Below are 16821 nucleotides of genomic sequence, written 5' to 3'. Positions count from 1 at the left end.
TAAACCCCGCCCATCGGACCGGACCGCGGCGATTTACATACATCTCAACCGAGATAAAAAAAGGCATTTATGCATCAAAGGTGCGGGGGCCGGGGGGAATCAAAAGTACTAAAAGTTTAATATCAGGACTATACAATCATTTAGAAATTTTTATAGTAAGTACACCAGTCTCAGCAGATCTAAGAGATCTATTTAATAACGTATAAAATTTGTATTTTGAAGACTGGTGCTGGTGACGCCTTTACTACTTTATTAGGTCCCTAATTGCTTTACCCAGTAACTATAAAAGCTTGGTAAATTTATAGTATGAAGCCTAAGGCCACGTTCACACGTTCAGTATTCGGACAGTATTTTACCTCAGTATTTGTAAGACAAAACGAAGTCGGCGAGAAATACAGAAATGGTGACGGGTTTCTATTATACTTTTTCTCTGATTGTTCCTCTCCTGGTTTTGGCTTACAAATACTGAGGTAAAATACTGACCAAATACTGATAGTGCGAACATAGCCTATGCGTTATGTGGCTATTTGTTTTTGAAAATGTCAGTTGTTTACACAGGTACAAAGGATTTAGACTTCTGGACTTGGAGCAGGTATTGGATGGAGACAAAGTTGGTAGAAAAATACCATCTCCAGCTTTTTTTTTAAAAATGTATCCATTATTAAAGGGGCTGTCTACAACTAGGGCAACCCCTTCTTGATCAAAATGTTTGGCCACCATAAAATAATAAAGTTTATACTCACCTCTTGTGCCGGTGCCATTCCTGTGGTGTCAACACTCGTTCTCCCCGGGGGCTCTCGTGCGGTTGTGACACGTGATGCCGATGCCCAATCACTGCTGGCGTCACTGTCCTCGTCTTTGGACAAATCGAATATAAAGAGGGTAGTCCGGGGTGCAGCTGATCTCATTTCTTCTTTCTGCTGAATTTGTCAGGAGGCGGGGACAGTGACACCAGTGCTGATTGGGCGTCGGCATCACGTGTCACAACAACAGCATGGAAGCCCCGGGAGATGGAGTGCTGACACCACGGAAACGGTGCTGGCACAGGAGATGAGTACAACTTTATTATTTTATGGGGGCCAAACAAGGGGTATGAGAAAGAGTTGTCCAAGTAGTGGCCAACTTCTTTAATATTGGTTAATTAATGTAATCATTTTCATAGGAATTTAGAGAAGTTTAGAAGTGTCAATAATATAAATATACTTTTACGTTCTAGCAGTCTAATGCTCCTAATTATTTAAAAAAAAAACAACTCACAGGGATACAGTGATGTTATCATTTTACTACAGTAAATTTGTTATTACTAATTTTTGGTCATTTTTGTAGGAGCAGGATTGCCAGCCATCCAGAAATTCCAGGACAGAATTTGTCACTTCTTTGCCCTGTCCATAAAGAAATTTCAGGCGACTGTGTTTTTTCTTAAGCTGAAGACACTTGTACAGATTAATTTTCTCTAATTACCATATTACAGTTTACAGTGACTACAGCTGATTTCTCCATACCATATTATGGGCTGTAGTCATGGATCACTGAAAATCATAATGGTTTACCGTATTATGGTTTTCCAATATGTCTGTAAAAACGTTGGCTGTCCGTGATTTTTTTCTAAACTGTCCGGGGAAAAAAAAAGTCAAAATAGAAACCCTGTGCAGGAGTCTGAGTCTAAACTTTGGCTTACTGACTCCACAACTCTGGTTCTCTATGAAAATAGTAATAATTCTTTGTTATAGGGCTGATGGGTTTATAAAAACGTTAGTACAGTCAGTAAACTGTAAAAGTTATCCTCACCATTTATTGAAGATATACAGGTGCTTCTTACAAAATTAGAATGTCATCAAAAAGTTAATTTATTTCAGTTCTTCAATACAAAAAGTGAAACTCCTATTACCCTATATAGAGTCATTACAAACAGAGTAATCTATTTCAAGTGTTTATTTCTGTTAATGTTGATGATTATGGCTTACAGCCAATGAAAACCCAAAAGTCATTATCTCAGTAAAGTAGAATAATTAACAAAAAACACCTGCAAAGGCTTCCTAAGCATTTAAAATGTCCCTTAGTCTGTTTCAGTAGGCTCCACAATCATGGGGAAGACTGCTGACTTGACAGATGTCCAGAAGGCAGTCTTTGACACACTCCACATGGAAGGTAAGCCACAAAAGGTCATTGTTAAAGAAGCTGGCTGTTCACAGAGTGCTTTATCCAAGCATATTAATGTAAAGTTGAGTGGAAGGAAAAAGTGTGGTAGAAAAAGGTGCTCAAGCAACCGGAATGCTTTGAAAGGATTGTTAAGAAAAGGCCTTTCAAAAATTTGGGAGAGATTCACAAGGAGAGGACTGCTGCTGGAGTCATTGCTTCAAGAGCTACCACACACAGAGGTATCCAGGACATGGGTACAAGTGTCACATTCCTTGTGTCAAGCCTCTCATGACCAATACATAACGCCAGAAGCATCCTACCTGGACCAAGGAGAAAAAGAACTAGACTGTTGCTCAGTGGTCCAAGGTGTTGTTTTCAGATGAAAGTAAATTCTGTAAATCAAGGTCCCAGAGTCTGGAGGAAGAGTGGAGAGACGACAATCCAAGCTGCTGGAGGTCTAGTGTGAAGTTTCCACAATCAGTGATGGTTTGGGGACTTAAGCCATCTGCTGGTGTAAGTCCACCATGTTTTATTAAGACCAAAGTCATCGCAGCCGTCTACCAGTAAATTTTAGAGCACTTCATGCTTCCCTCTGCCGACAAGCTACTTTGGAGATGGAAATTTCATTCTCCAGCAGGACTTGGCACCTGTCCACACTGCCAAAAGTACCAATACCTGGTTTAAAAACAACAGCATCACTGTGCTTGATTGTCCAAAAAACTCGCCTGACCTTAACCCCATAGAGAATCTATGGTGTATTGTCAAGAGGAAGATGAGAGACACCAGACCCAACAAAGCAGATGAGCTGAAGGCTGCTATCAAAGCAACCTGGGCTTCCATAACACCTTAGCAGTGCCACAGGCTGATCGCCTCCATGCCGCGCCGCACTGATGCAGTAATTGATGCAAAAGGAGCCCCGACCAAGTATTGAGTGCATTTACTGAACATACATTTCAGTAGGCCAATATTTTGGATTTTAAAATCATTTTTCAAGCTGGTGTTATAAAGTATTCTAATTTACTGAGATAATGACTTTTGGGTTTTCATTGGCTGTAAGCCATAATAATCAACATTAACAGAAATAAACACTTGAAATAGATCACTCTGTTTGTAATGACTCTATATAATGTGTTTCACTTTTGTATTGAAGAACTGAAATAAGTTACGTTAACTTTTTTATGATATTCTAATTTTGGGAGAAGCACATGTAGAACCAATAAAAAAGACCATGGACAGGTGATTGGTGTCAGAAAATATTTTTTCAGTTAAATAGGTGGATAGTAGAATCAGGGTTATAACTTCCAGTAGAAATCTCGCTGATCACATAGGAATGATGGTGTAAGGCTTATAGTGTTGTATTCCCTCCCAGGCAGGTGACAGGTCTGATGAGATGTCTTTTCCTGGCATTGCTGTGCCGGTGGTGTCACCTTTATCTTCATCTTCCCCGAGAGGCGCTCTGAGTTTTGCTCCCCCTCCAGCAATATATCTTAGTCCCGTTTTATGTTCCTCAAGCAACAAAACAGTTTCTGGAACCACAAACTTGACATGTTCGCCTCTACTACCTAAACCTGAAAGATTGTCGCCAACAACCACCTGCAGTGAGTACATGGTCATCATCTTTACAGTAGTCCTCTAATTGTGTATTATTATTGTCCTTTCTATAATGGTATTCATAGTATTATGAATCTCCACCTTCATCACCACTTTGTTTGTTTTAGGCCCAATATTCTGTTCTGATAACTATATCGTGATAGCAGTCAGAGTTTCCATTTTTCTTATACAGAGCTCTAAATTCCTTGCAGCGAGCTGAGGATTTTCTGCTTATTATTTAAAGGGATTCTCCAGCGAAGATCCTCAGCATAGGTGATAACTTATAGGGGATGGTGGGGGTGCGAACAGCACCGATCAGTAGAATTGGGAACTTTTATCTCAGTCATAATGTAGTGGCAATGTGCATGCCCGACCGCTGCTCCATTTCCTACAGGGCTGCTGGGCACTGCGCCCTGCTGTTTCTGGCTGCACCATAGAGAATGAATAGAGTGGTGGTCAAGCACACGCACAGCCGCTCCATTCTAACAGGGATGAAAAGTGCCCCGTCCTGATGATCAGTCCCAGTGAGTGCTGTGATTTTTAAGAACGCTGTTATCGCCAGCTCTTTGCCAGTATCGGTCACGCACACAATATTCTCCATCACTGAGAATGTATAATGAAGCCGGCTGTACGTTCTGGCTTCATCGACACATTGCCCATGCTGTACTCGAACAGCTGTAGAGAAACGATACATTTACATTTATAGCCCCCATATGCCACCAATGAATCACTCAAACCACTAATTTTAACTACCGTATTTTTCAGAATATAAGATGCACTTTTTTCCCAAAAAATTAAGGAGTAAAATACAGGTGCGTGTTATAATCCGAAGGAAAGTATCTTACTGGGGGGGCTGCGGTGAAGTGGGGTCCCAGGAGGCTGGGTTGCTGCTTCAGGAGGCCGGCATTGGCGTCAGGAGTAAGGCGCTGCTATGGGCGATGGGTTGGGATGAGTGGGTGTCCTGGCAGTGCGAGGTTGCTGGCGCTGGTCTCTCATAAGATGATAGGGGTGAGAGATCTCGTTTCCTGAGATCTCAGTCTGCGCATGTGCTGCCTCCATCGGTCATTTTCCTGAAACCCACCGCAGGGTAATTAATAGGAAGGAAGACTCCGCTCAGCGCCAACATCTTAGGAGAGCTGCGCCGGGACACTACCTCCCTCCTCCCAGGCCCTGCCTCCCGTGACCCCGCTCTGCCGCTGCTGACCCCCAGAAAACTACCGTAAAATAGGATTATAAGACGCACCACCATTTTATTTAAAAAAAAAAAAGTTTTCCTATTTTCCACCCCAAAAATAAATATATTTCCTACAATAATTACTGTTTATTTGTCCTATCTATCTAATTCATTTGATGGGTGGTAGACATCTGCACCTATGGTCTTATTGTCTTTGGAGATTTCCCTGTTTTATATGATATATTAAAGGTTGTATTTTATTAGAATCTCTCCATGCTGATAAGATAAAAAATATTATGCTCAAGAGAAGACATTCACTTTAGAGCTCAGTTCTCATTAGCCACCCGACTTCCATCTTTACAGTATCAATAGAGCCTATATACATGAAAAAACCGTTTACAAATATTGATGCAGGATACTGAAATATTTGTGTAAAAGTGTCCATACATCCATGATAGTTTCCATCTGATTACATTTTGGTTAACTTTTCACCTCCTCCTTTAACCATTCGGCATTTTAGGGGATGACCGCAAAGATTTGCTGACTATACCTGGTGCACAGGCTACTAACTCTTGGAACAGACCTGAGACTAAGAAGGCAAGTATGTATAATATTTATTTAGGGGTCGTTCATAACATATTAGCCTACCAATGTGTATGTTATTTCCGTGTGTCTCAGGTGGAGAGCCGACGTATAACCCATATCTCAGCTGAGCAGAAACGTCGTTGTAACATTAAACTGGGCTTTGACACCCTACAGAACCTGGTGACGAATTTACATGTACAGCACAACAACAAGGTATCACACGTGTCTATCCGTGCACATAAATGTCCCACTACTTTCCCGCATCCAGTGATTGTCACCTTCTAGAAAAGAACCTGCAGACAGATGATTTCTAGTAGTGATGAGCGAGTGTGCTTGGATAAGGTGTTATCTGAGCATGCTCATGTGCTAACCGAGCGTTTGAATAATAGGTTTGAGACCCCGTGGCTGCATGTCTCGTGGCTGTTAGACAGCCGCAACACATGCAGGGATTACCTAACAGCTGCGAGACATGCAGCATATTATTCAAGCACGCCGAAGACACTCGGTTAGCACCCGAGCATGTTTGGATAACACCGTATCTGAGCACATTCACTCATCACTAATATCTACCCAATAAGTAAAATTATTTGTACATAAGTAAATAAGACGCCAGTGCAGCAGCTGAAGCTTGGTTATTATATTTTTACTTTAAGAGAACACTGCAAAAAATTTTTTTGCAAGACTGTCAACTGTAAATCTAGCTGTATTTTTCACAAAATAAAAAAGAATATTGTAATTTTCAAATAATGTAATCAAAGGTGAGGAGCAGTATGACACCACATTCTGTTGTCAAAAATGCCAATAGTGACAACAAACAGATAAATGTCTTTATCTGGGAAAATTTAAAAAAAAAAGGAATTACCAAACGTTCCTGTTAATTCTTATGGAGAAACAGATTGTGAAAACATCAGAAAAAAAAACGCCATGCCAGGAGCATATGGCATTTAGCAAAAATGCTAAAAACACCTAAAAGTAAAAGACTGCATATAGTGCATTACATTATGGACTATAAAGTATGAAGTATCATCTGGGATCATAAAAAATGCTAAAAACACACTGTAACAAAAACACCATTATGGCAACCTGCTCTAATGTGTTTGCTTCAGGGGACACCGCATATCCAGGCATTATATGAACAGCCCCGTCAGTAAGTGCTGTGCAATGCTTCTTCTCGCCTGTGGAGGTGGTATAAGGAAATGGAACACTTTCTGCCAGCTTCCATCACAATAAGGGCTCGCTCACACGAGCGTATAACACGGCCAAGTGCTGTGATGTTTTATCAGATAGCTCTCAGACCAATGTTATTCTACGGGGCAGTTCAGATCTGTGATTTATTTTTTTCTCGTGCCGATTCGCCATGAGAAAAAAAATCACAGCATGCTGCGAGTGAATCTGTAAGGCTACGGCCACACTATTAGTATTTGTTCAGTATTTTTTCTCAGCATTTGTAAGCCAAAGCCAGGTGAGGAACAATCAGAGGACAAGGTATAATAGAAACAAGTGCACCAATTCTGCATGTTTGACCCACTCCGGGTTTTGGCTTACAAATACTGATGTGAAATACTGACTGAATACAGATAGTGTGGTCGTAGTCTAAATCTGATTACGTGCACCCATTCAAGTCTATGGGTGCGTGTGAAATATCAAACTGCACTCGTATGTCATCCCAGTGCAGTCCGACATACTCAGATTCGGACCGTGGGAAGATGGAAAAATTAAGTTTTCCATCTTCTCGTTCCAGATCACAATAGAATGACGCTCAGAGCAATCTTTGATCGGAGTTTGAGCCGAGTGACCTTACCATCACCAATCCAACTCTCTGAAGAGTCATCTCTCTTGTGAGCGAAACTTACCAGCTGATTGCCGGAGGTCTCACTATGGAAATCCCTGTCCATTTCTTATAGTTGGGAAATTCTTTAAAGAAAATCCATCGGGGGGCGTGGCTATGCCGTGAGAGGGAAAGGACGCTGGTGAGGAGAGCTCCGCATAATCCTGCCATATCCTGGTCCCTAGACCTTTTTCTGGCGGCTCACCTGCTGCTGGCTGGACCTCCCTCAGACGCTGGGACCCTTTGGGCGCTTTGTGGAAGGTCGGGAGACGGATCCTGAGAGCGGGCGACGGGGGAGATAAGAGCGGGCGGCTGGTTCTTCCACGAGGCGGCGGCCATCTTGGGCGCGCAGCTCAACTGCTGAGAGCTGCAGCGCCGGCTTCCCACTGCTGCACCGCCGCCGGGGAGAGAGGAGATTTGATTGACAACCCGGGGGAGCGCGAGGTGAGTGCCCTGGGAAACGGGCCCCTGCGCGGTATCCCTCTCTGCCCATCCACTCACTGCCGGCTGGCGCCATTATTAAGGGAGGCTTTGTGCACCCTCCCCCACTGCAGCTGCCTCTGTGGGACCCCCTCCCTCCCCGGGCCATAAAGATCATCTGGACTGTACCTAGCTGCTGCCCTGGTAATCCCTCAAACGTCCCTCTGTAGCTTGATTCACAATTAACTGTTGCCAGCCCGCTGTGATACCCATCTGTAGTGGGCAATACCTGGATTGAACACCTTAATTTGTTTTATCAGCCGCACTGCAGACAATCATGAGCCGACTTAAGGGGCCGGGAGCTGCGGAAAAATTAAAGGAGTTTGCTAGACCTGACCCCGCTGAAAGTGCGCGGCACAGTAGGAGCACATCCTCTCATGTTCAGCGCAAAAATCGCCCTTCTGGGGGAGAGGAGGAGACGGATCAGGAAGACCCTTAAACAAGCGTCTGCGCAGTTGATGCAGGCTATCTCATTGACCAGGACATCCCTGACAGAGAAAATTGAGGATGTTTATACGGAGGTGGGGAGACTCCGTCAAGATATGCAGGCCATGAAGGGACGCATTACGTAGGTGGAAACGAGGGTGTCCAGGGTGGAAGATACCATTACACCTATGGAGGCTAAATTAACGAAGGTGGCGGGCTCCATGAATGCCTGGAAGCAAAAGGCGGATGATTTAGAAAACAGAATGCGCAGGAATAATATACGTATTGTTGGGCTGCCTGAGCGCTCGGAGGGTCAGCATCCTGAGCAGTTTCTAGAGGATTGGCTTAAGACCTCCTTAGGGGATGAATTCTCCTCATTATTCGCCGTTGAAAGAGCTCACAGGGTCCCTACCAGACCCCTGCCTCCGGGGGCCCCACCTCGACCATTCCTGGCACGCCTGCTCAACTGCAAGGACAGAGACACCATCTTACGCCTGGCGCGCCTGAAAAGTCCTATTAAATTCAATAATGTTGTCATTTCCATCTTTCCGGACTTCTCCGTGGAGCTGCAGAAAGAGCGGGCGCAGTTCTTCGAGGTCAAGAAGCGGCTCAGAGACAGGAACATTGTATATTCTATGATATATCCAGCCCGGCTCCGAGTTGTCCATGAGGGTTCTTCTGTATTTTTTACGGATCCGGCGGAGGCGACTGAATGGCTGCGGTCCCTTGGGGGATCCCCGGCGGGGGAGTCCTAATGCGGCGACTGTTATTTCGGATCCTTTCAACCAAAGGTCTAATTGGAGCTCTCCCGGCGAGTTCCCAGATACCAGCTATACCGGACACTGTGCTCAGTGATGGTATCCCCTTATTCATTTTCTGTTGGGGGCGTAAGACTGTACGCCTATGTTACTAGGTTCCTGCATTGCTTTTGCTTTTTCTTTTTTAAAAGTTTTTTTTATGTTTGTTGTTTAGATAGAGGCTGCAGCCTCTGTCAAATTCTGCTATCTGTGTGGACTCTCTGCACCTGGCTCGGGCGCCATTATACACCATATTTGAATGGATGGTAATGGGTTCTGAGCTGATTTGTATGACCTGGAATGTGAGGGGCATAAAAACCCCTCGCAAGAAAATTAAGGTATTCTCACATATCAGACATTGCCGTCCTCACATATTGGCCCTAGTGGAGACGCACCTGACCAGGAATACAGTTCGGTGGGTGCAGAAGCCGTGGGTGCAATGGTTTATGCATTCTTTTCACACCAGCTACTCAAGGGGAGTTTCTCTGTTAATTCATAAGGATGTTCGGTGGGAGGTCAGGGAAGCCCTGAGAGACCCCGAGGGACGATTTGTGTTTGTCCATGCGCTGATTGACTCTCGGAAATATGTCATCCTTTGTATTTACAATCCCCCTCCGGCTAATATATCAATTCTCCAGAGGGCATTGAGCTTCGCTTTAAGTTACCCAGACGCACATGTCATCTGTATGGGAGATTTTAATCTGGTCATGCATAGCCATCTTGATAAATTGAGACTGGGCGATGGAATACAGGGTGGGGTCCCCCCTCCGGGCTCATCCCAACTGTCACAATTCATGGTGGGTAGTGGGTGGCTAGATCTATGGAGAGTGCACCATCCAGAGACGAGGGAATATACTTGCCATTCCTCCACTAAACGCTCTCTGTCTCGCATAGACTACATTTTTGGATCCAGCGGTTTGGCTGCGTGGGTGGAGGACATTAAACACGGGAACAGGGGAGTTTCGGATCATAGTCCAGTCATTCTCAAACTTAAATATGGGCCATTGACTAACAGAATGGCATGGAAGCTGAACCCTTTTTGGCTGAAATTGATAACACCCCCTGATAGAACGATAGATCAGCTACGTTGCTTCGTCTCGTCCCACCCCGAACCCCGAAATATCAATGTATTTTGGGATGCTCTTAAAGCCTATTTACGGGGTTGTTTATCCTCTACAATTTCTCACATTAAGCGGGTGACATCGGAGGAGGATGGCGAGATGGAGCGACGTCTGAAAGACTCGGAGGCAGCCTATATATCGGATCAATCTAACAGTAATAGGATAGAATGGCTGACCGCTCAAAGGTTATATGCTCAATACACGGACACTAAGACGAAACGTAAATTATTTTTTGCCAGACAGTCTTATTTTGAGATGGGGAATCAGGCGAGTAAGTTTCTGGCCTACTTAGTACGACAGCACAATGCAACCAACACAATTCTACAGATCCGTGATTCAGATGGTACGTTGGTCTCCTCAACTGAGGAGATACTAAAGTGCTTTTCTGACTATTATGGCTCATTGTACAATTCTAAGACAGATGTGGATGGCCCAGAGTGTTTGGACTATTTGTTAGATATAGAGTTTCCCACGCTAAGTCCTTCCCAACAGGCCTATATGGATGCTGAGTTTACTCTGGAGGAGGTAGAGGATGCCATACAAGGTATGGCCTCCGGGAAGGCCCCTGGGCCGGATGGATTCCCTGTGGAGTTATATAGAAAATATCAAGATATACTGGCGCCTCTTTTGTTGACAGTGTTTAGCGGGATTTGGGAGGGGGGATGCATGCCGGAGTCTTTTTATGAGGCCAATATAATAGTTCTAAAAAAGGAGGGGAAGGACCCTTTGGATTGTGGATCGTATAGGCCCATATCACTAGTAAATGTGGATTATAAAATTTGTACAAAAATTTTAGCCAAAAGAGTAAATACCGTTATATTGGATCTTGTACACCCTGATCAGACGGGTTTTATGCCGGGTAAGAGCACTTCCACAAATATCAGACGTGTCCAGTCAGTGGCCCAATATAGTTCTCTGGTACCGGATAATGAATGGGCATTGGCATCACTAGATGCGGCCAAGGCCTTTGACTCACTTGAATGGCCTTTTCTCCGTGCATGTTTGCAGAGATATGGATTTGGCGAAAGATTCCAAAACTGGGTCAATGTCTTATACATGAAGCCCAAGGCCCGGGTCATCTTAAATAGCTCCATATCTGAATCATTTTCATTGCAGGGGTGTCCTCTTTCCCCGGCCCTTTTTGCTCTCGCTATTGAGGCGCTGGCAATTCATGTAAGATTATCCCCTGATATCGCTGGTATAGAGATAGCGGGTCGGACGGATACCATAGGCTTATACGCTGATGATATGGTGATATTTATGGACAAAGCAGAGGAAACCCTGACAAGAGTGATTACTACCATAAATAAATTTAGTAAATATTCTGGCCTTTACATAAATTGGGATAAATCTGCTTTGATGCCTCTTTCCCATGCTCCAATGCCACGACTTGAGACTCTCTTCCTGCTGCCCATCGTGACTAGTTTCAAATATTTGGGGGTTCATATCTCTAAGGGCAGTAAATTTGATCTACAACTCAATATACAACCACTGCTGGAGACGGTCAGGGGTAAATTTGCAATCTGGGGTAAGCTTCCATTATCTGTAGCCGGACGTATTAATTTAATTAAAATTATATTACTCCCCAAGCTTAACTACTTTCTTCAACATAGTGCGGTGGTGGTGCCCAAATCCTTTTTTGCTCATTTAAATTCCCAAATCACATCCTTTATTTGGGGGAAAGCCAGGCCTAAACTAAAGTTGACCACTCTACAGAGACCCAAGAGGGGAGGGGGGGCAGCATTACCCAATTTCTTTTTATATTATCTAGCTGGACAGGCCAAGGCCTTAAGTACATGGATGCCTGGAGGCCACCTCCCGAATTCTGAGAGTCATCTTCTTCATGCTGCAGGGACTAGTTTCAGACTAGGTATTTTAGAAATGAGGAAAATAAATGTCCCGAGACTGCTGCCTCTGCTCCGTCTGGCACGATCAATATGGAGACAGATTAAGGGGGTGGTTGGATTTGGCGATGTTATATCTGAAATGCCCCTGTGGAATAATGACTACCTCCCGGTGCTGCGTGAACATCCGTCTGCCGAGTTCTGGGTTCAATACGGTGTCTCTACGATGGGTGATCTATACGATCATGGTACTTTAATATCCTTTGAGCAATTACAAGTCAATCGCGGTGTCCCGAGATCCCAGTTTTTCCGTTATCTACAACTAAGGTCAGCTTTTCAATCGCATATGAGAAATTTAGATATGAGTGATGCCATTTCGTCTCTGCCCTTGATAGGGATCCTCAAGTCACAGGGCCCTCAAGGTCTCATCTCCTCTTTATATACATATATGTTGTCAGTGGGGACAGAATGGGCCATAGACTCCGTTAAAAAGAAATGGGAGAGGCTCATTCCTGATACACGGGATGAGGAATAGGAAGAAATTCTGGAGTCACCAATCTGGGTGTCTCCGTCTGCCAACAACAGGATGATACAATTGTACATTATTAATCAATCATATTTGACCCCAATTCGACTCTTTAAGATGGGCCGATATCCGTCATCGGAATGTTTTGAGATGTCATTCAATGGATGCAGACTTTATTCATATGATCTGGTGCTGTCCTGTTGTTGTGCAATTCTGGAGAGGGGTGACGTCGTTATTAACATCCATGCTACAAACGTCTGTTCCCCTCGAACCGCTGATATGTCTGTTTGGAGTGTGGGATGAAGAGACGTGGGGTCATTATGTTGGGATTTTTTTACGGGAGACGCTGTTCATGGCACGAAAGATACTGGCACTACGATGGATGGGGAATTCACCACCTTCTCTTGGGTCCTGGATCACTCTCGTAAATTCGATTATCCCATATGAAAGGACACTGTATCAGAATAGAGGGTGCCCAGGTAAATTTAAAAAGATTTGGGAGAGATGAAACTCCTCTCACTTTACCATGCAGAGCGGAGATGTCGCACAATAAACTGCTTGCTATATAGAAGTAGGCTGCAGAATAGTTTATGTTTTAGTAGATGTCGGTAGAGTTTAGAAGCTAGGCAGGTTCTATTACTGGTACAATAACATAACACCATTGTGATTCAATCGATATTATGTCTGCTTTATTTACATACAATTGATGCACATATTATGCCTCATGTCTTCATGCTAATTGTACATATCTATTTTGTACTAGGTTTAACATTTTGCACTGAATGTATGTATTGTAAAACTGCTTATGGTTTAATAAACGAATTTAAAAAAAAAAAAAAAAAGAAAATCCATCACTCCCAAAACGCATGTTAAATGGGCTATACAGTGTTATAGGTGACATATAATGTGTGCGGCTGTGCACGCAGTGGCGCCTGCATTCTCCTTCTTTTCTAACACTGCTTTCTGCACTAATATACCTGGAAATGGCACGTGTGTTGTCCGAGGAAAGGAGACAAAGAGGAGAACGCGTCCAACCACTGCACACCCGCGTCACCGCACACTTGGCGGCAGCATTCAGACAATGCTTGCCCTAGAGACTGACAGTCTGGAGGAAGGAGGAAGGCGCCAATATGTAAATGAGATATAACCGTGCACCAATCTCTTGGCCACGAAAAGGGTGCACCGAAGCCTCCTCATTTGCATGTTAAATAAGTAATTTTCTCAGGCATAGAACAACCAAGCGGTACAGTGCTAGTGATAATGTGTGCAAAACTGTAAAGCGCTGTGGAATATGTCAACGCTATATAAAAATAAAGATGATTATTATTGTTATATGGGTTTATGTCACCTAAAACACTATATAGCCTAGTTAAAATGCATTTAGGGGGTGACGGACTCCCTTTTAAAAGTTTGTCTGAAGTGCCACATCCGTCTCAAAATTTATATCAAGATCAGCTCTTTTCAGCTGTCTCATAAGTCACTAATATTGAGTGACTATAAGGGAAACGTTGATATATCTTGCACAATGCTGGGCCTTGGTTGCAGCATTTGCACAGGGCTGCCAGGCTGAGTTTTAGAGATAATAAACGTAACAGAATTTTCGAAAAAGAAAAGATAAATTATAAAGATACTTTTACCCTTGTTACCAGACTGAAATGCTTTTGTTTAAATTTTGGTGTTTAAACGCAAAAATCGACTGTTTTGTTTATCCAGAAAAATATATGTCTGAGAAAAATATACGGTACATCTGATAACCCGTAGGCGACCCATTTTTTGGACTTATAAAGGGGGAGTCAGATTCAAATAACAGATCACAGTAATGCATACGGCGATTGTTTTTTTGTTTTTTTTTTTTTGTACGCAGACATCACTGAAGCAGTCATTCAAACTACCACATTGACTTTTATTGCTCAGTGTGCTGTCGTATGTTATCAGTTTCGTATACGGACAAAACACAGTCCGATTATACGCTCGCATGACTCTCACATTGCATTTATTAGTATTTAGATCCATAATCAAGAGTCAGTGCAAAGACAAGAAGACATAGGAATCGGTTGGTTAGATGGGATCTAGTTACAAATAGTGATTCAATATACTGCCAAAATTGCGATGTGTGAAGGTCTTATATGCCATAGATAGTATACGCCAAGTAGTAACACAGTACTAATCTTCCTAGTTCAGCAAGGCCACCATCTTGCAGAAGACGGCTGAGTATATCTGTAAGCTGCAGCAGGAGAGGACTCAGCTACAGGAAGAATCCCAGCGTCTGCGCCGCCAGGTACAGGATCTCAGTGACACCATCAAGTAAGCAAGAAAGATCCATTTATTAGGCATGGAAATATTGACATACACCAGAAGTAGTCTGAGGGTGGAAAAAAAGAAATATGGTGCCTCCCAGCGACATAACTTCAAGATGCTTTTGTAACCCCAGGTTATTACCAACCCAGCGCATAAGACTGTACTAATTCCATCCATTAGCCAAGATCTTACAGATGGGGAATTGGTGGGATATCTGGTTACACTGAGAAATTTCTATTTTTTTATTTTTCCTATTATGGTATTTATAAGAACATTTACTTCAAACATAGTTATTTGTGTGAAGGTTGAAATTTTATAGCTGAACCTCCCATTAACAAAAGGTCCAGAGGAAAATGCAGAGCCTGGGGAGATCCAGCAGGATGTAAATTCAGTAAATGTTTTTTTGTTTGTTTTTTAGACTTTTAATAACATTTGATTTCTAAATCATAAAATTAGAGGTATATGTGTTGCACGACATTTCTCAACGCTGGATCGGTGCCGTCATCAAATGAAGCTCGGCATATTCCTCTGAACTTTCTGGTTAATAATCAGAAGAGATCTCCTCATTTGTATATTTGTCTTTTTGAAAAATATTTTCTCCTTCGCCTCATTGGGGGAAACAGAGACTGTGGTGTATGCTTCTGCCGCTAGGAGGCTGACACTAAGTGAAAAAGAGAGGTTAGCTCCTCCTCCGCAGTATACACCCTTGCCCCTATTGCGGGCTGAAATCAGTTTTTTGCTTAGTGTCCATGGAGGCACACGTTTGTTTGTTTTTCTCCAGACCTTTCCTTCATCTTTTTCCCATGAAGAAGTGACAGGGGCAACGGATCCTATTGAAAGGGTCCGATTTCCCCAAACCAACAACGGGCGAGCACGCGAGTGTCGCCTCCACGTATCCTCTCCCGCGACGTGGGACACAATGCCGGACTTGGCCCTGACCACCCCTAGGTATTGAAACCATGGGCTGTACAGAGGCACAAGACTAGTCCGTGCGGCCCCCACTGCTCCACCAATGCTCAGACTGCAGTGCTGCAAGGTGGCGGACGGTCCCTCTCCTCACCCCCTGAAGGGGTTAGATGGAGCTAGGGTGCCTGCACCCTCCTATTTGTTTTTTGTCAAAGATCCCCTCACATACCTGCGCTGCAGGCGGAAGAGGATCATCGGAGAGAGGGTCTGGGAGGGCTCCTGGAAGTCTTCGGGCTGGAGCCCACAGCGCTAGCCATGCAGAGGCGGCAGCCTGGGTCAGAAACTATGCACCGGTCAGTAGCGCCATACCACGCCCCACCCCCGGTCTGGTAGGGGGGAAAATGAGGCCGCGGCTTCGGCCGGAGCTATGCCGTGTCCGGAAGTCCCGCCCCCGGAGCCGCGCGTCCCTTCCGCCCGCCCTGCACTGGGCGACGATAGAAATCGAGGCCCCGGCTTCGGAGCGCAGCTAGGCCGCAAAGCGAAAGTACCGCCCCTAGGCCCGTTTTCACAGGCTGGCGCGCACCACAGATGTCGGCGCGCGATTTGAAGGAAGATCCACGTCGGGGGGGGCGCAGGACTGGGGTAAGTGCCTGAGAGGCCACGCTACAGGGAAAAACGAGGTGCTACCTCCTCCCCATAGACCCAGCAGCGGACAGATACAGCATGTCCGAGAAGGCAAAGACGCACACGTTCTTTTACGCTGCATGCATCTCTTGTCGGGCTGCGTTTCCGTGGGCGCAGAGCAAGCATTTATGCGAAGCCTGCAATTCCGAATGCGCCCAGGAGCCCTCCCCTATGACCGCGACCAATGTGTCAAATCCCCCGGAGTGGGCCCGATCACTGTCACAATCCATGGCGTCGCTTACGAGAGCAATAGAGTCCCTTCAAGCCCCAGATAAGGGCAGGGACTGTGGCTCGCTGTCTTTGGAAGGAACCTCCACCTCACTAGAGCCTCCGGCCTGCAGGGGCCGCTCTCACTCCAGGCAGACTCGGAGGAAACGAATCCACACTGTGTCGCCCAGTCCATCCGGTGCCTTGGCATCCGTA

At 44.5% G+C, this 16821-nt stretch overlaps 1 protein-coding gene across 2 annotated transcripts in view; it reads left to right on the top strand.

Moving 5' to 3' along the window:
• Window positions 1-16821, top strand: part of MLXIPL (MLX interacting protein like) — a 141547-nt gene that overhangs the window by 112985 nt on the left and 11741 nt on the right. The window contains exons 11-14 of one of the 2 annotated variants that reach the window (XM_073565755.1): window positions 3509-3737; window positions 5424-5500; window positions 5582-5701; window positions 14687-14814. In XM_073565755.1, the coding sequence (XP_073421856.1) occupies window positions 3509-3737; window positions 5424-5500; window positions 5582-5701; window positions 14687-14814 (554 nt within the window). The remainder of the gene's footprint in view (window positions 1-3508; window positions 3738-5423; window positions 5501-5581; window positions 5702-14686; window positions 14815-16821) is intronic. The other variant, XM_073565756.1, reaches the window with a different exon arrangement.

The sequence above is a fragment of the Dendrobates tinctorius genome, unplaced genomic scaffold (assembly GCF_039654945.1).
Source record: "Dendrobates tinctorius isolate UK_male_01 unplaced genomic scaffold, ASM3965494v1 ptg000016l, whole genome shotgun sequence".
Lineage (NCBI taxonomy): Eukaryota > Metazoa > Chordata > Amphibia > Anura > Dendrobatidae > Dendrobates > Dendrobates tinctorius.
Note: the sequence above shows the minus strand (reverse complement) of the source record. Positions and strands in the feature narration are given on the sequence as shown.